This window comes from Hesperophylax consimilis, chromosome 6 (assembly GCF_061612785.1).
Source record: "Hesperophylax consimilis isolate HC1 chromosome 6, BYU_Hcon_1.0, whole genome shotgun sequence".
Taxonomy (NCBI): Eukaryota; Metazoa; Arthropoda; class Insecta; order Trichoptera; family Limnephilidae; genus Hesperophylax; species Hesperophylax consimilis.
Window position 1 is genome coordinate 5,629,921 of NC_142841.1, and position 23,032 is coordinate 5,652,952.

At 33.7% G+C, this 23,032-nt stretch overlaps 2 protein-coding genes across 3 annotated transcripts in view; one reads left to right on the top strand and one right to left on the bottom strand.

The window, feature by feature from the left end:
- Positions 1 to 3,099, top strand: part of superdeath (Suppressor of ER stress-induced death) — an 87,312-nt gene extending 84,213 nt beyond the window's left edge. For both annotated transcript variants that reach the window (XM_089632328.1, XM_089632329.1), the window contains one exon: positions 609 to 3,099. In XM_089632328.1, the coding sequence (XP_089488454.1) occupies positions 609 to 755 (147 nt within the window). In that variant the 3' untranslated portion in view covers positions 756 to 3,099. The remainder of the gene's footprint in view (positions 1 to 608) is intronic.
- A 944-nt stretch (positions 3,100 to 4,043) lies between these two features.
- LOC149422885 (membrane alanyl aminopeptidase-like) overlaps positions 4,044 to 23,032 on the bottom strand; it is a 39,333-nt gene continuing 20,344 nt past the window's right edge. The window contains exons 12-24 of the mRNA XM_089633018.1: positions 19,050 to 19,223; positions 18,510 to 18,830; positions 17,554 to 17,737; positions 16,983 to 17,212; positions 16,711 to 16,900; positions 15,967 to 16,156; positions 12,892 to 12,992; positions 12,081 to 12,260; positions 9,201 to 9,385; positions 8,566 to 8,733; positions 6,853 to 6,999; positions 6,657 to 6,726; positions 4,044 to 4,934 (exon numbers count right to left, since the gene is read on the bottom strand). Of these exons, the coding sequence (XP_089489144.1) occupies positions 4,713 to 4,934; positions 6,657 to 6,726; positions 6,853 to 6,999; positions 8,566 to 8,733; positions 9,201 to 9,385; positions 12,081 to 12,260; positions 12,892 to 12,992; positions 15,967 to 16,156; positions 16,711 to 16,900; positions 16,983 to 17,212; positions 17,554 to 17,737; positions 18,510 to 18,830; positions 19,050 to 19,223 (2,362 nt within the window). The 3' untranslated portion in view covers positions 4,044 to 4,712. The remainder of the gene's footprint in view (positions 4,935 to 6,656; positions 6,727 to 6,852; positions 7,000 to 8,565; positions 8,734 to 9,200; positions 9,386 to 12,080; positions 12,261 to 12,891; positions 12,993 to 15,966; positions 16,157 to 16,710; positions 16,901 to 16,982; positions 17,213 to 17,553; positions 17,738 to 18,509; positions 18,831 to 19,049; positions 19,224 to 23,032) is intronic.

A 23,032-nucleotide genomic window follows, 5' to 3' on the forward strand; every position in this document is an offset into this window, starting at 1 on the left:
CCATTTGCGTTGATATGATATACCTACTTGATTTTTAGCCTCGGGTCTTCTCAAAAACTCTATTATCACATCCAATGTCATTTCCAACGGCATAATCTATTATGTCATTTCCAACGGCCGGCCAAACACCATCAAGTATACTCGTCAATTATACTTGATCCAACTTACTTGCACAATTGACAGTTCTGGCGAACAACATAATACGAAGGTGGTTGTGCTACTTGATGCCACAATTTTTTTCCATTCAGTCCCACTGGCAACGCTTCGACTTCCATTGCACTGTTGTTAACTATTCAAAAAAGGCAGAAGAGCAGAAAATAATGCACTGTATGACTGATGGAATAGAAGAGAATGATTAATAGATTAAAAACCTATTGCCGCCTTTGAAAATTGATAATCAAAGACTGAAAATTCAAACTTTTTTTAAACTTTTGCTAGTTTGAAATCTTGATTACACTTGTGCAATGATCGTCGCACGCACATTCAAGTGTATTTGCACAAGTATAATTGAAGGCGTATGGGCAATATTATCTTTATACTTAATGTATATATTATTTAGACGATATTTTATCTGAAGATTACAAACTATAATATTTTTTCTTCTACAGTTGAGAAAGTTTGCGAAGGAGCGCAAGGGAGAGCTAGGAAGGACCATTGACCAAGCAGTAGAGAGGACAGAAGCCAATGTTGTGTGGATGAATAGAAATTACGAGAAGATCGTGGTCTGGTTGAAGAACGTGACACTCTCAAGCTGATGAGGAAATGGAGAAAAATGGACCAAATTTTATGAAATCTTTACCCAAGGAGAACTAACAAAAATACCAAAAAAGCATTTGTAATGCTTTTCAAATTCTTTTGAAAGAGTTGACCTTCCAAATAACTAACCGTAACGTCTTCAGAGGGTATCATAAAGAGATATAACGCCACAGATGTGTGTTCTGGCACACACTTCTTATTTAAATCATAATGTTCACTCTTATTAGTGAAATTCTCCTACTCCTTCGTACACTTCGATTCAACTTAATTAGGTATGTACTATAGAAAACAACTGTTTATGTCAGGGGAGATGGAAAAACATGCAATTAAATTCATATTTGGTAAAAACTTTTATGCTAGTCTTATGCAATGCTAAATCGATGGCTTATAGTTTAATTATTGTATCTCAATTTTGGTCGAAAATGAGTTTAGTACTGAAATGTACCAAAGATAGCCTATTTTTTTTTGCGTTCAAATAATGAATCTCCTAAACCTACCATCCCAAAGATATATTAAAATACATATATTGTAAATCTTCCAAGCAATGTGTTTATGAGCAAAAATATTGCATCTCCTTACTAAATATAAAATATATTTATCCATGTGATAAATGAAAGACCATGTCAATATACAGATACTGTAATATGTAACTAAAAACTTATTTTTATATCACAAAATCTAATGTTTCTAGGTTTGCAAATCTTCAAACTCAGTTTTCTCAACATTACATTTTATGGAGATATAATATTAATTCTAAGCCATCCATATTCTCAATGTGGTTTTTTCGCATGTCCTATATAAATATGTTGTATTCTCGCACCGAAGCAATAATCTTCCTTGGGCCTCCCTAGCATAGGGGGGGGGGAGTAAACACGGAATATCATATCAAAGTGCGGGATCTGTCACATTGACAGCTGACAGCTGCGTGACTACAGCAGCTCCCTAATACATCTGAACAGCATCATTTTCAAATATCTCTCGGCTGGCAAATCACGTATCATCTAGGCCACTCTCATAAGTACAATTTATATAATCTGTCTCGTGAAAGACGTCTGCATGGGATTGTATAGCGAGCAATATGGTTACATAGGCCACGCCCAAATAACGCATTGAGTGTCTACACTCTGTAATAATATTAGTAATGCGTTATTTGGACGTGCCCTGACGCTGTTGTCGTGTGAGGGTACCACTTGTGCCGGAATCGGTAATTCTGATACAACAACACGGCATGAACTAAATGTGAGAAATAACGCGTAGCCATATTAATTTTATTTAAATTGGAATTTCAATAGATTTTTTTTCATCTCCAACGATATGAATAGTTATTTCTTGTAGTAATTAAGTTGAAATGAAGTGTTATTTTAGTAATTTATGCATTAGTATTAAGATTGAAGTTGACGTGATAGATCAATTTAAAAATACAATTAAAATCATTTTCTGTTAAAACATTTTACTATGGGTAGGTAGGTACCTACCTAATCGCTTGTCTGAAATTTCACACAACAGTTCCAATTTCAAAAATAACGCTTATTATTGGTACCTACTTTACCACCTGTCTGAAATTTCACACAACAGTTCCAATTTCAAAAATGACACTTATTATTGGTACCTATTTTACCACCTGTGTGAAATTTCACACAACAGTTCCAATTTAAAAAATGACACTTATTATTGGTACCTACTTTATCACTTGTCTGAAATTTCACACAACAATTCCAATTTCAAAAATGACACTTATTATTGGTACCTACTTTATCACTTGTCTGAAATTTCACACAATTCCAATTTCAAAAATGACACTGAAATTCAAAGAAAATCTGAATTCTGGTGTTCATTGAACCGGAGTAACAGACCGAAATAATTTTTTTTCTAAATGATAATAATAAATATGTATATATGAGTATTATATAACACTTTTTGAAGTAATTTGAAATTAGAATTATTAAAAGATACACCGAATTACTATTAGAGTAATTTTATTTTTTCTTATGAAATCACATGGAAATCGTGAGAAAAAATGAAAACTTTTAAGTGTTCTAAAAATTCTCTCCTTTTATCTATACATAATCGATTTTACTTAGAGTTTTAACTTCTCGTTACGCATGAATATTTAAGGAGTATAAGTTAGTCAAACCATTTTGTTTTACTTGTATAAAATAGATGTAAGTGGTTCTATTTGAACATCTTTTGTGGTTTTAAGAAATACTGTGTGAATTTAAATAATGATGTTTCGAATAAAAAATTTAATTCATTGATATCTTTCTTCGTAGATGTATTAAGTCAACCGTCAGGCGTCATCGATTTAGGCCATTATTACCATAGATAGGTTAATTATTTAATTGTGTGTACTTAAACATTATTTTAATAAATTATTACTTCGAAAGTATTTTCATTCCGTTTTTTACTGACTTAAAACAAATAAACATCTTAAAATACCGAAGAAAGCAAACACTTTGTGGCTTGACATTATACAAATGGAAAAAATTCTTTGTTTAAAACCACATTATTTGAATTTATACAAGTCAACTGGTTTTGGTTGATCTGAACATTCATCAAAAATATAGTATAAAAATTTAAAAGTTCTTTCCTTTCTCCCTATGTAACCTCCATCCTACTCCTACTCCTCTACCAGCCTAACTCTGATGCTCTCTTCCTCTCTTATATGCTTTCTTTTTCTCCTTTGTTTACCTTATAATCTTCCTCTGTATTCTAATTTAGTTTATATGTTTATTGTCCTGGTGAAGGTTGAGATCAACCAAAACTAGTCGACGAGTATAAATTCATATAATGTGGTTTTGAACAAAGAACTTTTTTCATTTGTATCTTAAAAATATTTTCATAATTTGTGGGATTTATTAATATTTACCTATAATATAATAATTAATTGTAAAATGGCAGAAAGTGATGTGACCATAATATAAAAGCGAATGAACGAAAAAAATGTGGTAAAATTTCTGTTTTTGTTTATATGATCACTACACAAGAGTCCCAAGCCCGTAGTTAGTGGAATATGTTGTTAAGAGAGAGGGTAGAGGAAGGAGATGAATGAGTTTGGAAAGTACCCGGACATTTGGATCTGCTCACCAAACACTATTCTTTGTTTTTGATTGTTCGCCAGGATGATACCGAGAGTATCTACCACTCTGGAAATTATGAACATGTCGTCAGTTAGTAATGTGGGTTGGGGCTTAGGATTAGTAGAAAAGAGTGTTATTTTATTACATACATATGTTTATTAATTTGTATAAAAATATATCTATCTACAAAAAATATGTAGTGGTGTAATATCTAGAAATAAATTTTTGAAATCTTAAAGCAAAATTTCAAATGACCATTTTTAAGATGATCACGATTCAGTAAAACCAACATGGCAGAAAACTTTTAGTGTGCAGATCATTTCAATAATTTCTAGACTGTTTAGACTATGTGTTGTTGAGTCCAGTATTTCAGCTTGCAAGATCACAGACTTGAGAAAATGCCTTTTGTTATTACATAACATAACCTATCGAGGATAGGTAAGTACCTTTTGTTAAAAACCTATTTTTTAACCCTTAAGACTATATAAAAATGATTAACATGACAACAGTTAGGTACATTTAATATACTTTTTAAATACCCCCTTATTCGTTTTCTCTCAACTATGGATGGGACACCAGTGACCTGCTTACAAAAATTATGAATTTTTTTTAAAACCTTACGTACAAAAAAACTGTATAAAGAATAGATCCAGAATCGCTTGCACTAAACATTGTTATAGAATATACTTTTTATTTGATGTATTCAGCTTCTATGGTGACTTTGAAATACCGGATTTTTCGGCTTGTCATTTTTTCTCAAGGTCAGAGACGTCACCTCAGTCAACTGGTTAATGATATTATGTTCTAGTCATTAGCGGCCCACTATCTTGTATCAAGAGTATATTACAATTTTATGTTTATTATGTTACTGATTCTTAGTTAGTTGTTATTGATTAACAAAGCCAACATTGCGAACACCAACACCAGGGAAGATGCTATTGCAGCCCCAGCGCTATCGTATTTCGCGTCCAACCAGGAATCGACAGTGCTTTTATGGAACATTGCCCACTCGAAGTTGACTCCAGCATTGGCCACAGCGGTTATGGCAGAATTAACGACATCTTCAGACAGTTCAGGGGACCCCCTGACAAAAGCAAGAACCTGGAAAGTTAAAGAAAACCCATGTAAAAAATAAAACTTGTTGATACCTTTTAATTTGTTATCTGAACAAAAAATACTTGAAATTTGATATGGTTGACTTATACTCATACGTCATAAGGTCTTTGACAACCTCCGGAATAAATAATATTTTCATTGAAGACAATATTAACGACTCCCAAACGAATGATGTGAAACGGAAAATATAGGAAAGTTTCAGTCACATCTAGGAATAGAACCCAGGAACTCTTCCTTGCCGGGGATGAACTCTGACTACTGAACTAATTTGACCATATCAACTTACATCATTTTAAACTGTATTATACTTTGACTTAGAGCTACCCACTTTACCTTTAATTTCTTAAAGCATATTTTTTGCAATATTAGTTAAGAAAATTAACATAATGATTTCAAATATTTAAATCATTTCAATCTCAAATAAAAAGCTGGATACTTAATATAGGGAGATCTGAAATAGAAAATATACTGAAATCAAACACAGACTAAAACAGAATCTACTAAACTGAACTATACAAAAAAACACTATCTTACTTATTTTAAAATTATTAAAAAAAAATATATATGCCACATGATATATGTTCATAATTAAATTCATGTGTAACTTTGTTGTAATATTAATTTCTTATAATTAAATTATAATATGTAAATGAAACCCTCAGCGCGGGAGATCCCAGTGAGGATATCATTATCTCTATATGTTACTAAAAAAAATAAGACAATAAATCATAATTATTATTATTATTATTAATGTTGGTGGCTCTTAGTCAAAGTATAATACAGTTTAAAACGACGAAGTTGGTATGGTCGAATTAGCTTAGTGGTCAGAGCACTTCCCCGGCTAAGCTCGATGACCTGAGTTCATGCGACTGAATCTTCTTCTGTCTTTCTTATCTCATATCTTTCGTTTGGAAGTAGTTTAGATCAGTCTATGATTGAATATTGCAATTCGGAAGTAGTTTAGATCAGTCTATGATTGAATATTGCAATTCGGAAGTAGTTTAGATCAGTCTATGATTGAATATTGCAATTTGGAAGTAGTTTAGATCAGTCTATGACTGAATATTGCAATTTGGAAGTAGTTTAGATCAGTCTATGATTGAATATTGCAATTTGGAAGTAGTTTAGATCAGTCTATGATTGAATATTGCAATTTGGAAGTAGTTTAGATCAGTCTATGATTGAATATTGCAATTTGGAAGTAGTTTAGATCAGTCTATGATTGAATATTGCAATTTGCGGTTTTACTCATCAATGTATTCCACTATAAAACAATATTATTTTTTCATTTTAAGCAGATGCATTGTTATGTGACGTTATAATTTAAATATAACAATGACTTGGTAACAATACTTTTATATTTTTATTCCTAATGCCGACCGTTTACGTAAATATTCGATATCAGTTTCAGATGAAAATCCAATTTTGGTCGGCCTCTAATGATGGCGAAAATTCACCTTCTGTTAGACAATATTAATTTTACCCCCATTTGAATGCGAAATTTAGGAAATCATTAAACAAATGATGACGTATTGTACTGCAAACATGCCAAAGGTGATATTTTTTATACATGCTTATGAATATGAATGTGTACTTGTATATTGCTATCATTCGATGTAATCTAAAGATTTAAAAATTCAAACTGTAGTCATAAAAACATTATATTTATGGATTGCAAAAACATTATGTTAAAATGCAGTTTCTTACTCTTTGCAGTTGGGTTCCCTTCATGCGACTTATCATTCCACTGAAGGCATTTTGTAGATTCCCACCATAACTACGAAACATTAAAAAATCAAATCAATTCACAAAATTATAAACAGTTAAGAAATAGGAACGCAAATATATTATTTAGATATAGTAAAATTTATAGGCGGTCAATAGATTCACAAATACTACTTACTATTTGACAACATCGGATAAATTTTCTTTGAAGAAATTGAAAACAATTTCTACGTTTTCCGGGTTTCCTCCAAGGGCGGAGTTGAAAGCTGACATAAAGTCGTGACTTCTGATTGGAGAGTCATCGATGATGGCCTGTCCAAGGAACCTATGAAAATAAAAATTATTAATATTGAATACTTTGATATTGGGATTTTTATAGAACCGAGTAAAAAATTATACCGCATACATTCACATAAAATTGAATAAATTAGATAATCTTGACATCAAGGAGAATATAGCCAGTTTCACAAAACCTTCATAAAAATCAATCACAAAATGTCAAAATAAACAACATGGTATTATTAAATGATCCGAATGGGAATACCACAAGGCACTGTTCTCTATCCGATATTATTCATAATATATTATTATATCAACGGGATTTTCTCTCGTTTACTTCATGGTAGTATCACATCTAATGAAGATGACAGAACTCATTGAAACAAAATATAAACATACTTAAATACTTTTTTATATCAATTTACTATCCCTAAATATCGAAGAAAACTCATGTGGTATAAAGTTGTTTTATTTCAATCAAATAATGTTGTACCACAAGTTTCTAGAAAATTATAAATGACTTTAAGGCACATTATGAAAATTGTTCTACACTATACTCTTCCAAATTATTTTTTTAAATATAATTAAATACTTAGGAATTGTAATAGACAAAGCCGTTAAAAATAAGTAAATATTTAACATATTTTTAAGAATCTGAAATAGTCTCTCATTGGAAAATTAAACCCCTTCTATTCGCTATAACCACGCTGTAGCACAGTACAATCTGAAACACGCTATAATCAGCTGGGGCTGCTTATAAAACAACTCTACTCCCCGTTGAAACTGTGCAACGTCTAACAATAAAATTAATTTAAAAAAACTGGAAAGATTTATCCGAAACACCTTATTTCTGAAGAATTTACAGCAATTAAATTTGATGATGCAGTCCGGAAAAAACATAATAATAATAGAGAAACAAAATAATATTTTTTTAAACTGAAAGTCACACACGAAAACACGTATTCTCATAATTACGCATTTGCACAACGTCAATATATATATTTAGGGAAAAAAATACTTCAACAGCCTACTGGAAAACATCAGAACAATTGCGATAAATAAGATGATTAATGCCAGTAACATCAATCACATAGTATAAGCAATTAAGATGTTAATAAACCTCACTTGATTAAAAACAAATTACTTTCCTACCAAATGATTAAATTATATTTTTATCTAAATCTCTTTACAAGATTTAAATGTGCTCATTTCTTTAAACATCTTATCACAGATTAAAATTTCATTAATCATCATGATGCTAACCTAGAAGAGATACATAAAAATAATAAAGAAAATGTGAAAAATATTTTTAAAATTAACCGTAAATTTATATGATTATTGTACCTCCGTAAAGTGATTATTTTTGTCGATTAAAAAAATGAATAGTCAGAAAAACTTCCTATCGAGAGCGAAACGTAATGATTTTCCGATATTTCGATATATATACTCTTGGTGGATCTGATAAAGCTCTCTGATAATTGCTGCGTCAATATCTGCTAACATAACGCTAGAGTGTGCTCCGTTTGAAAGTATTGCGGCTTTAAAAAAAAATCTGTTTCAAGTATTGATAAGAATGATAAGTAATGATAATTCAAAGTAATATTCTACATACTTTTTCAACGAGTCCTTGTCCTTGGTACATCCCAAAGCACCCAGAATTACAACCTTGTCATTAATAACATTATCCACGAGGTATTTGTTCCACAGGAATTCGAAATGAGTCGCATTGCCTTCGCGTAGACCATTGCAGTAAATGTGTTCTCGAAGGTTTGGATTGATTCTGTTGAAATTAACAAAACATATTCATTTGCTTAAAGTAAAACACAAAATTTTAAAGCTTAACTTACCATAACTACATTATTTATTGAAATAATTAACAATGTATCAAAAATAACATTAGCTTTAACTCATGAAAAGTGATAAAAAAAATGGGTCACTTTAGGTTAAATTTACAGATCAATTTTATGTAATAACTTTTAATGACTGTTGTCACTGTCCTGTGTCACTGTGTCATGGAACCGTGAAATTAATTATTGAAATAATAATATTATTAAATATTCAAATGGGTGCTTCAGTTTTAATCTTTTTTCTCAATAAAAAACGGTAATATGATGGCTATCGACTAAGAATATTATTTGATAAGGAGATATTGATATGTAAAATTACTCATAGGTATAGGTTATTAGCTTAGAAAATTTGTATTACACGCCGTATCTAGTAGTTTATACACCAATGATGACGGCTTACTTGACTCCTTTGAAGGCAAAGTCTTCGAAGAGTTGCTTAGAATTCAGTCTGCACTCCTCGTGGCCAAGCATGCAAGCGAAGTTCAGGGTGTTAGCGCGGAAGAGTTTGGTCAAATGGGTGTCATTCTTGCCCTCACTCAGACCCAAGGTAGTTGTTACATTTTCCATTAATGTTAAAATGTGATTCTGCAACACCAAGCAACACTTTTAAATTATAATTCTCATCATAGTCATCCGCTTGTCGTAATCGGGACGAGGGGGTTTAGCACAGTGAAATCGATAACTTTACAATATCGGATTGATAAGAGAAAATACCGACGATTTTATAGCGATTTCCCGAGCACGATCGCACTGTTGGTACCCAGACCGATATTGATAAGGCAATAAATCAGAATTCGATAAACGCTGGAAACACTGGCGCATTTCTACATGAATTTACATTCCTAATGGGGCTGACAGATTAAGCTATACGCATCACGGCTTAGCCTATTTCAGCATAACCCTCGTAATACAATCCCAAAGGGTATGTAAGGCGAGCGATATTCTGAAATAGGGAGAGTCACGAGAATAAAGAGCGCTTATAGCGTGGTCTGTCACAGGCTTGAATTGACAATGTCGAATTGAAATATTAACTTTCCTACATATTTGCAGTCCGCATATACTTTTTGACACTAAAAAGGGAGTTAATAAGTTCATGAAGTGATAAGCCATAATTATAACTTTTGTTTCTTGAGGCAGGAACGAAATCAAGAGCTAAGTTGATCACCCCATTCATTACTAAACCAGTATGTTGCATAACGAACGACATTATCCAAGAAGATGTGCATATTGGAAGCTTATCTGACACCTTGGAGACCGCGCTACAGATATTGGCTTTTTTCTACCGACTGTCGGAATCACATTTTTACCGTGCTCGCAAATATCTCTAACTGACCATAGATGACGGATTTCGTCAAAAACCTATTGAAATAGGGCTTTTTCGATCGTCCGTGCTAGACTTACAGGTTGACACTTCACAAGGCACCTCGAGGGTTCTTCAGCGGCCTTCGTCCATTGCATGTCATAACCATAATTTGTAAACGTACACATGTATGTTAGCCGTAAATCTAAGCCGTAGTTGTAAATATGTAAGGTTTTAAGTCACTAGTTAAAAGTCTTAGTTGTAAATCACTAGAAATTAATCTTAGTAATAAGCCACTAGTTGTAAGTCACTAGCTATGAAACTTAGTTATAAGGCACAAGTAATAAGTTGTAAGTCTAAGTGATAGGAATAGATTAAATACATAGGTGATTTTCTCACAAATAATTATTATTATTGGATTATGCAGCCTCTCCTAGCACAGCCACCACCATAAAATCATTCAATTTCATTGATAGTATAGTTGCACTGTGCTGCTGGGGACGGTGTGAAGGGTTCTCAGGACCACCTTCCCGTCCCACTGCTCACTGTGCTGCTGGGGACGGTGTGAAGGGTTCTTAGGACCACCTTCCCGTCTCACTGCTCACTGTGCTGCTGGGGACGGTGTGAAGGGTTCTCAGGACCACCTTCCCGTCCCACTGCTCACTGTGCTGCTGGGGACGGTGTGAAGGGTTCTTAGGACCACCTTCCCGTCCCACTGCTCACTGTGCTGCTGGGGACGGTGTGAAGGGTTCTTAGGACCACCTTCCCGTCCCACTGCTCACTGTGCTGCTGGAGACGGTGTGAAGGGTTCTCAGGACCACCTTCCCGTCCCACTGCTCACTGTGCTGCTGGGGACGGTGTAAAGGGTTCTCAGGACCACCTTCCCGTCCCACTGCTCACTGTGCTGCTGGGGACGGTGTGAAGGGTTCTCAGGACCACCTTCCCGTCCCACTGCTCACTGTGCTGCTGGGGACGGTGTGAAGGGTTCTTAGGACCACCTTCCCGTCCCACTGCTCACTGTGCTGCTGGAGACGGTGTGAAGGGTTCTCAGGACCACCTTCCCGTCCCACTGCTCACTGTGCTGCTGGGGACGGTGTAAAGGGTTCTCAGGACCACCTTCCCGTCCCACTGCTCACTGTGCTGCTGGGGACGGTGTGAAGGGTTCTCAGGACCACCTTCCCGTCCCACTGCTCACTGTGCTGCTGGGGACGGTGTGAAGGGTTCTTAGGACCACCTTCCCGTCCCACTGCTCACTGTGCTGCTGGGGACGGTGTGAAGGGTTCTTAGGACCACCTTCCCGTCCCACTGCTCACTGTGCTGCTGGGGACGGTGTGAAGGGTTCTTAGGACCACCTTCCCGTCCCACTGCTCACTGTGCTGCTGGGGACGGTGTGAAGGGTTCTTAGGACCACCTTGCTCCACCTGTGCTAATTATACATAAGATATGATCTTTTAAACCGTAACAGTTGAATCACAAACTGAAACCACCGTTTTTACACTCACTAATAAATACTTTATCGATTGTCTGAATTCTTCTTAAAATTAGTACGATTTTTTGTAAAGGACGCTTAAATTCAAAGCAAATCCGAGTTCATCGAACCATAATTACACAGATAGACATCAACGGAAATTAGTATTTCTAGTAATAAAAGCTTGATAATTCTTTATTTTTATATGAAATTTATCACCCGGCTTTGCCAGATATTTGGGACGAAAAAGACGGAACAGCAAGTTTTATTTTGAGCAAAGGTGTTCCCATTGATAATGATGGAATTTGCAGTGTAAGCTGGAAATAATTGCATTGATTTTGCAGTGCGATTTTCACGAAGCCAGAGCTCACAGTTCGACGGTATATGGCATTATAAACAAAACATAAAATCAATAGACGACTTAAAATAAAGATTGGATCTTCTTTTCCAAGTACGTAAGAACGATTGTAGCTATTTAAAAATATGTTTTCAATTGTCAGTTCTTCACTTACGTCAATCTTAGGCAAAGTATCCGGAACAGTTAGGAATTTCCGTCTCAATATGTTGAACCCAGCATATGCAGCGGTCCATGGAGCATAGTCTGTTTCCACTTCCAGGAATTGAATCACGTCAAAGGCTGTTTTATAGTTGGTCACGTTCTCTTTGGCCAAGTTCAGGAGGTCATCCACAATCTAAATAATATAAAGTTCAGGAGGTCATCCATAATCTAAATAATATAAGTTCAGAATGTCATCCACAATCTAAATAATATAAGTTCAGCACGTCATCGACAATCTAAATAATATAAGTTCAGAATGTCATCCACAATCTAAATAATATAAGTTCAGCAGGTCATCGACAATCTAAATAATATAAGTTCTGGAGGTCATCCACAATCTAAATACTATAAGTTCAGAAGGTCATCCATATTCTAAACAATATAAGTTAAGGAGGTCACCCACAGTCTAAATAATAAAAAGTTCAGGAGGTCATTTACAATCTAAATAATAGAAAGAAATAAGTTATAAAAATAGAAAAAATAATAAATGAAATTACAAAAATTCATATTCTTATTCTAATTAAATTACAACAATTCACAATAAAATAACACCACAATTCTCCATGACATGATCAGGTTAGTAGATTGCTAATTTGCTTTTTGAAATATGCGAGACTCTCTGCGCAGATGATGACTGTATATTCGCATTCAATAGTTTTGAACAAACGACACATTAAAAAAACACAATTTATTCTAATGCAGTGAATTTTAACATGGTGATGGATAAAACGAAGTGGATTGATTGATTGATTGGTGAAATTTACCTGGGCCCTGTTCAGTGGGTGAATGGTTGTTCTTCCGGCTCTCTTCAAAACACTTCCCAACATTCCCCAAGAATGGGCATCGTAATTTACTCTGTAAAACCCTGGAATAATCGAGAAGAAATATTATTTTGAAATCGGTCTCTCATTTCGATCTTCCATTTGGTCTATCAACAGTTGCACTTTAAATATGATATAGTTACCATCTCGGGGTCCATAATCTATCGTACTATACCATATGTACAATAATGAATTTTGATCACTATTAAATGTACATCATTATAATATTTAAGGCGATGCACTACGTAGTGTAATATTTTGAATCGAGCCGCTATCAATAACACACCTTACGTAGATGGCGATAAGGCTTAAATTCCCGCTTCACACTATCCACCTGTTTTGATTTATGCATGAAAAAAATATGGCCAAAAAGTGCCTTTTATTTTATTTTGTGGATGTTCAGGCACAAATATTTAAATGTTTTTCGATCATTTTATAAATAACTTAATTTGCCACACTATACAATAAAACCATAACCGAAAATGGGTTCGTAAGTAGGAGATTTTGAACTTTAAAGCTGTTTTCATAGGCCTATACATTATTTTTTTCTGAGCTTATAAAAGGACTTATCTAAAAAACACTCGATTATTTCAAAGGCCAGGATGTATTCTACTCGTAGTATTTATTTAAAGCATCTGAAACATTTCTAGGCGACCAAATATTCAAACCAAAAACACATGATTTTAAATTACTACGTAGTGAATCGCTTTAAGTGTAAACTAATAATACGCACTCGAATTTTAACATCTTAGAAAACTATACAACAATTTTATGTAATAAATAAATTTAGTGTAATAAATAAAATTGTTGTATAGTTTTCTAAGATGTTAAAATTCGAGTGCGTATTATTAGTTTATATAGTTATGCTTTATGTATTATTGTCCAACCTATTTACCCTGATAAATACCATGTAATTATTGATATTATAGGCCCTTGAGGTGATTTTGCAAATCATCAAAATATTATTATATTTATTATAATACTGTGTTAAGAATGCCTATTGTTTTATATTTGTATTGTAATTAATTTATTTAAATATGCCTATGAGTATGCTTAAGTATGAGTAACATGAGTATGTCAGGTACACCTGTGTTATATATTTGTATTATAAGTCCTCGCGCTTTTTGTAGTCATACGACAGGGCCCCCCCGATTTTGTAAAACTATTTTTATCTTTTTTTTACCATGCGAAAATACGCATTTCTTTCAACATTATAAAGAACAATAATTTTTATTTTAGTTTAGCTCAAATATGTATAAAATTATTGCAGACATTATTAGCGATTCCTTAACGAAAATCTGAAACAGAAAAATCAGAAAAAGATACGGTCACATCTAGAACTCGAACCCAGTACCCTTGCCTTGCCGGGGCACCGAATCGCTAGTATTGTCTTCGATAATTAAATATTACAATTTGAGGTTTGACTCTTTAAGTTATTTCAAATATGTAAATACTCGATGCAATAAATAAAATCCTAATAATAGCCAAAGCGAATAATTCACATTTCGCGCCGCTACCATAACATTCGGTTTATCTTTTAAAATTATTTATTTTTTTAATTTTACTATCGAGATAAAATAAAGTTACAGTTCTCTTACAAATTTCCTATGTAAATGGAATAAGTTTTCAGAATATTAAGTAATGCAATTTTTTCTACGTTTGGAGTGAAAAATTAAGTTTTGACAACATTTTTCATACTTGTTATTAAAATTGTATTATTCAGTGAAGTTTATTTTAAAAACATACAACGTTTGGAGGATTGGTTATCATCGCCAGTTTAAATGGATTGTTGGCTAAATGATTCTGCGGTTCTCCAAATCCGCAGAATCCGAGGTTGCGTGATTATTATCGGTGTGAAATAACGAGAATTTGGATAATTCTAATTTAGTTTTTTCATTTTAACGAAACTCACTTATAATAATTTTACAAACAAATAAATCGCGTTCGCTAGAGAAGGTTTAGGGTCAACCCGGCGGCAAAACTGCTGAAGACAGAATAATACTATTTACCGCGCGAGGTATCGCACGCAGGTTTACAATGATACCAGCCTCAAAAGAATGTAGGTAAAAATAATATTGTAGTTATTTTCGGGAGATGCAAACTCCCTATAATTTACCCCACAAACGGAAAGATAATTTTATCTTGTTTCTAACAGTATTTGTTTTTAAGGAAAATTTAAAAAAAATAAATATTTATGATATATACAGCACATTTGAAATTCATCGGCAACATCGAAAACTGGGCAAAAATATTGTACGGTAAATAAATATTTTTTTTCATAAGTAAAATAATATGCCCTAATGATATAATTGTTTTAATAACTTCCTGACAAACTGCTTTGACAGTGTAGCGTGATTTATAATGAGAATTAAAAAAAAAACTTAATAGATGAAGGATGATTTGTTGGTTTTTTTTTTAAGGTGAAGTTAATGCCAAATCACTAATTTGATTAATCTTTATAACAAATTGGTGAACATTATGAATACCAAAAAATATGTTTTAGATAAAGTGAAGGTTTTTCTATAGCTTCGATTGAGTCGAATACAAATAAAAAATAAATTACTCAATAAAAAATATAAATGCAAACTACTAAAAAAAATATTTTTTCAAAAGAAATGTATGAACGCATAAAGGAGATAACTTAAAAAAAATACCGTATTATACGAGAGCCAAGATTATCTGTGACAATTTCATTTGATTAACTTTTTTGCTTTCTTATAAAATTATTTACAAAATAAATAAAAACCAGTTTATTGCTTGAAATCAAACGTTTCTTGACTCCGTTTGTCAAGCGATTTTAATGCCTTTTACCTAAGATATAGGGTATACCAAGAATACACACATTTTTGGCTTGTAGCTTCCTCTTAAAGAAAGCCAAAAATTCCCAGATTACGAATAACCTGACAATATTTGAAATTTGCTTATGCGATGATGGGATTCCGACCCATTTGTTGACTCAGGTCTCAGGTCTTTATTTTGTATTATGGACTTATGTTAACAACGTTTATGCATGCTTACCAATTTGTTGCTTATTGAAAACAACCCATTCCATGTCTTTCGAACCTTTGTTAAGAGTAATATTTCTTTGCTTCATTACAATGACCGGTTTTGTGTTGTCAAAGTCTTTAAGATCCTCGGTTGCGAATGTGATAGGAATTTGGTAGAGCACGTCGGCCAGTGGCTCTTCACCGAATACGGACATTCTGGTCTGTAAAACAAAGAGAGCATGTACGTCAAAACAATATTTAGTACTTATCCATTATAAATTACCTTCACGTCCACCCACTACCTGCTTAAATCACATTCATACACGACCTCTTCTGTTATTATGACTTTTGCCAGCCATACTCAAGTATTTGATGCAGCTGATTGTGTGGATATCACCAATATCTTCTACCATTCACTTTGGCGTCGTATTATATAGTGTTGGCATTTTTTCTCTGTGCATCCGATCAAACCGTATCGTTTCTTTGATAACCTTATTCATAACGCTAACACGAGCTTTGCATTCTTCCGGTATCGCCAAGTTTGTAATATGCCTCAGGGATCCAATTTTATCAGCATTCAGTCTACATTCATTCTTCCCCTGACAGTTCCTTGCCTCACTTCCATAAATCAGGGCGGGTATCAAATTTTCACTGTGGACTGCTCATATAACTTTGTAATTATTGTAATATCATCGTAGACAGCATTGCGTAATCAAATAAAAATTATTAAAAGATCAACAAATACATTACTTAAATATAAAATACAAATTTTTACCTGTGTGATACTCATATCACCTGATGTATAGTCAATATTCACTCGAAGAAGTGGATATCCTGATTGACTAGTCCACGAGGTCATGACTGCAGAAACAGTCGTATTGGGGTAAAGAGCCAAGCTGGAATCATTTGTGGCGTGCTTTTGGAGGGCACTAAATAAATATGAGGGTGTTCCAGTCTGCCATTTTCTAGAAACACAAAATCACTTATCAATTGATGTTATTTTACGAGCATTAGGTAATATCCACATATTTTTTTCTTCTTGCTAACCTATCCGTTAGGTATTCGTTCAGTCCTTTCTTGAACGTCTCTGGACCGATCCAATGTTCCATCATCCTCAGAACGGATGAACCTTTATTATATGCGACATTGCTGAAGAGTCCTCCGAAAGAATTGGCGTTTTCAACCGTAAGAGGAGTTGATAAGACACTTGTGTCGTCCTGTAGAGCAGAATGAACCTTATCGAGGACAATCTGGCTGCCCATTTCGAAGTTATCAATCTGCAACAAAACAACAAAATTAAATGCAATGATAGTCAATTCGAATCATTTTTTTACATTAGAACCGAACTAGAATTATGAATTGGAATACTACTAATAGATAATACCTTTTGACTTCTATCCATTAAACAAACGAAGGCATTGATTCTATGTTCAAGAAAGATTTTGATATTTGAAAATACATCATAAATTTTACTGTTATAACCTTAACCCACAATACACCTTTTCAGAATTGTGACGAAGGGGGCAGAAATGTTGTCAGTCGATACCACAAAATGTATGATGTCTGAGTTGAAATCAGTGTAATGCGCAATAACTAATTGGTCAATTCTCAGTCTTACCGTATCGGGTATTTTGTACTGGAAGAAAGTAGCGAACCCCTCATTCAGCCAAAGGTCACTCCACCAGTGGCAGGTAACCATATCACCAAACCACATGTGGGCTATTTCATGAGCCATGACGGAGGCGATTTCTTGCCTATACCTGACAGATGATTCGTCCCCATCATACATAAGGATTGCCTCTCTGGAAGGATAAAATACGATGCTTATAATCAAGAAGATGGAAACTAAATTATTTCATGAGAAATACAAACACTGTCTCCATCATATCATAATGAAAATAAATAACACGGGGCTGCATGAAACACTAAAGTGTAATCATTACTGAAGAACCTGATAAAATGGATTTCAATTCTCTCTTTTTGGATCATTTCTTTCGGTGTTCTCTCTAATCGGAGGTTGGCTATCCTCATCAATCTTAAACATGTAAGCTGCATCTTGAAACAACTCAAAACTACACTCTGAGGTACCAATGGCATGAGTTTTTAAGCAATGACATATGACGTCTTCCATAAATCTTCCCAGAAGAAGAAAATCTTCTGCTCAACAGTGTAATTCTTTTAGCGTTTTTTAATATAACCTGGACTTTGCTCAGTTTGAGGGACCCAAGAAAAATGGAAGAGTTCAATAATATCACAAAAATAAATACATCAATGAATTTTTTTTAAATACTAATAAACCACATTTAACGTCCTGTCGCTGAGAGCTCTGTAATTATCTTTCTGGTACGAAAGTCACTGTCGTTTTTGAGAAAGAGGAGGCGGTTACAATGAAGTAATCAGTGGTACGTTTAATATGCTTACTCGATGACGACAGTGGTTCAAACTTTATTAGTTTGGAATACTACCCCACAGTAGTCCTAGTACACGATTACACAAGCAAACATATCTTTATTCTGTTTTATCTGTACATTGTGAACTGTAATTAATGGTTAGATAGGAAAGTATTACGCTTACTTGTAGGTTATTAAACCGGTATTTTCCATTGCTCCTGCTGCAAAATCTGGAACAGCAACATGATCCATCTTCATGTGAGTATTGAATTCATAGTAATAAATTCCTGTATACTCGTCCATTGCAGCTACCAGCTTCTGCCCAATTTCAAAAGGATATTGTCCCATCTTCCCCGCATCTGAGCGTGCGTATATCCCGAATTGCTTTGGTGCGTTTACGTCGGTGGTCTTGCTGGCGGCCGTGAATTCGGAAATGATGAAAGCCAAGAGGTATGTAGACATCCTTGGAGTCTTATAGAACTCTTCTCTGACTGCTATAATTTTCCTGAAAACATATTTATTTAACCATTATTCTGGTAGTTCGTTTATTTCACAAACAAATTGAATTAACCACACCATCTTTTATACTTTCAGAAAGCAGAAATCCAGACTTAAAAACAAATTAAATTATTTATCAGAAGTATAAAAAAAGTCACTTTTCCAAGGCAATTTTTGTTGTTGTTGTAAACAACCAAATATGTTTCTTTTTGATAATATTCCTCACCCATTTACATCCTTAACATCTTCTGAGTTTTCAATTCCCATGTTGGACAGAGTCTTGCTGAACGTCGGAGGACGAATAACGTTCAGAGTAAAAAAGGCTTTGTATGCAGGTTCGTCTATGCAGGGAAACACCATCCTCGCACCAGTTGATTCGAACTGCGTTGCTCCGAGCCATCTAAAAGAGCATTACAAATATCACTAATAACCATTCTACCACCTTATCTATTCTCACAGTTATTTCACTCTAATACTTTATCAATGTTCACAAGTTTTTTTTTCCATGGAGGATATTAAAGGTTAATATAATTTCGGAGGAAAGGCGAACCCCACGTATCTGCAATATGCAACCCGCATTGTCCTGGAAGACAATACACACCTATAGCATTTATTTTTTCATTGTACTATCTCACCGAAAAGGTCAAGAATTCACTTTGTACTTAAAAATTGTAATAAAACATTTATTTGTTTTTCAATTAAAGATGATGTTATGATTACATTAAAAAGTCAGTATATTTACTTTGTTGTTCCATTCTGCTTGTATGAACTCCTATAAAATCCATTCATATCGTCCCTTATGATTCCACTGTACTTCTCAAATTCGATCGCGTAGACTAAGTCTGCTGTAACTGGGGTAGAAAAAATGATGGTCATCAAATCATTACCAGAGTAAACCACGTCATCTATGTGTACAAGTTGATTAGAATCGTTGACAGTCACCGTGATCTTATCTTTATCAAATTCAAGTCCACTGGCGTGAAGAGTTATACTACTCAATGTTTCCAATGGTCGCACCTGCATTATAGATCTCCCGATAAAGGTAAATGATTGTTTATCATCGTCAGTATTGAAGTATGGCGTTAGTTCTATCCAGTAATCATAGACTTCATATTCCAGGGGCAGTGCGAAGTTTATTCCGAGGGCTTTATTTGGTTTTGTTTCCAGGTCAGGGATATTTGTGGAGGGATCTGTAAGTGCCGAGCAGCACCAAAGTGCCAAAGAAGATACCACTATCAGCTTTAGTAGCACCATTTCTGAAAAATAAGTAAGTAACTATTTAAAGTTTATACCCATCAAAGTAATATATCATTGAATAAGAAGATAATACTAATTAATATAAAAACATGAAACATGAAATAGAACAAGACACAGAAAAAAATATAATGGTCACAATTAGGAATCGGACCTAGGATCTCTTGTCTTAACTATTCGACTATTGGGACCTAGTTATTAAACGACATATTTGTCAGTTTTCAGCTCCTTTTTTAAATTATCACAATGTTCTAATGAATTTGTTTGTAACCTAGATAGTGCCTCGGATAAAAATATATTGACTTTTTCTAAAAGTCTAAATGAATATTCAGGAACAACTTTTTTGAAGTATTAAGTAATATTATATCATTGAAGAAGACCCGAGATACCAATTCATTGGAACAATTCATCATTTAAAAAGGTAGCTGCCAAAAATATGAAAGGAAGGAGATAATGTTCTGAAAAGGAAAAAGGTATAAGGGGTGGGTAGGAATCCGGAGGCAGTGTATACAGGAGTGACGGGAGCATAAATCCATCCCACTGTGATGCCAAGCAATAGCTCGGCTGGAGGGGTCAAAAGGTCTCCCTCGACATATCTCAAGTCTCTCCCGATCCGGCCCACCACGCACAAGGTGGGCCAAATGCCTCCGCCACCGAGACACAAACCTCACCCCATGAACCCGGGCATCTCTGCTAAGCATTAAACGTAGCGAACTACTTTTTAGCAAAAGTGTAGGTTATCAAATGAATGGATTCCATACCCGCCTTCGAAATGCCATTGCTTCCACCAATAAAACCAAGCAACAGCTAAGAAGTAAAAATGTTGCTAAAACTCCAAAAGTCGGAGCCAACAATGCGTTCGATTATAATTGTTTAGTAATGTCATCTGATTTAAGGTCTTAACCTAGGCTAAGTTTTGAACTGTCAGGTGACCCAAGTAATTTTTGGCGACAGGGCACGATGATAGGATGTAAGTCGTATTATAGCGGTATTGTGTAAATGCCTTCTTGGTCATAAAAATATGTATAGCTTAAGTCATTAGTTAAAAGTCTTAGTTGTAAATCACTCGACATTAGTCTTAGTTATAAGTCTCTCTCTATCTATGAAACTTAGTTATAAACCAAAAGTAATTAAGTCTAAGTGATCAATGCATAAATTAAGTTGTTAAGCGCCCTTGAGGTGATTTTCTCACGAAAACGGCGCTATATAAATAATCCAATCATTATTATTATCATTATTAGGATGTGGATTACCATCTTCACAATATTATTAACGATATCTGATAAGAAGAAAAATAACTTTTCCACATAATATATAGTAATATAATCAGGTTATCTTTCAATAAATTCAGAAGTACTAGAAGCCTGATCTAAATCACGGTAATCAAATACTATTTATCAAAGCAATTGACACAAATATAAAGGAATAATGGTGGCTTAATACTTTTAATCGGTTTGAAAATGAAATATGTAAAAAATTAATAAATCAGCTTGGACCAAATTCTACGAAATCCGTGTTAACGTGTAAGTAGTATATGAAATATCTGAATGCGAGAGTCCCAACTGCCTTCAAAGGCCTGGAGATAGTGAGACTGGTAACCGGATAAATCATCACAATGATAATTCATCACATCTTTAAAAAGTTATACAAAGTCATGGTAAGTAATGAAACAAAAACTTTATTAACTGGGTTATGTAGGTTAGGTTAGGTTAAAAAAAAATAATTAAGTTAATAAAAAACAACTTTATATCACTTTTTAAAAGTGTGTTGAATTGTCACTGTGTTGAATTATCGTGGAACCATTAGATTTCCATTGTTTGGTGACGATTTAAAATTGATTCAAACCTTTGATTTGCCTTTTGTCGTCGGGTAGGTTATTGCATAGTTCAGACGAAAAAAATGTGAAATTTATTTGTTTATATGTAGTTATTGTTTTGGGCTTAATAAGAAGGTATTCTTTTATTTTACGTCGCGTGTGTTGTGTGTTTCGAGTATTTTTGTAACATTTAGCTAATTTGTTTTTAAAGAGGAGAGTTGGCGTAAATTTGTCGAATATCTAGTTCTTGAAGTTTGCTAAAGGTATATTCAGTGCATGTTCTTAAATAGACATTAAGAATAACTTTCGCGATTCATTTTTGCATGAAACTGATGCATTATCACAATACATTATGTTATAAGAATTTGGAAATTTCATGATGCCGAACTTATCATTCAAGAGTTTTTGGAGTTTCAATAAAAGATTTTCGATTTATTTCCTGGACGTACCATTAGATGTGATATGATACGCAACATTTTCATTTCATTGATGATATGGTTTAACCGTTGTACAGGTTAGTTAACCTTTGAGTTTATTCTTGCTACAAAACAATGCTGTTGCAAGTTCACCTTTTAGTTAAGAAGAAATCGATAGTCATACTAATAGGTACACATTTTGTTTTCACCAAAAAATCATATTTTTTGATAGCACAGAAAAAGTTTTCAAATTTTTATCAAATTTAAGATTTCTTATTAAAGATTATTCAAAGAATTAATTTTTCGAAAATTATTAAGATTTTATCGTTAAGTGACATCCTAAAAAATACTAGGCAACTCGGGTCGGTGGCAATTCAACACCCTTTTGAAAAGTGAAATAAAATAATGAAAAAAAAAACTAGGTTAAATAATTTAATCTATGTTAGGTTTATTGGACTTTTAAAAAAAAATAAACAAAATTTATTTATTAAAACCAAATCAAAATTAAAATTCGTGTATTTGAAAAAAGCGGTTACGTATTTTTTAAAAACAATTCAAACTGTGAAAAATGGTAATGACCGTGTATATGAAGTATATAATAGAAGGTATAGTAATTAAAATGAAAAAAATCTCACTTGTTCTATGTCACGCTGCCGGTGCAACAACTGTAATGGCAAATGATTACTGTTTATTTAGCGTTAAGTAATGTATTATATCTACCGA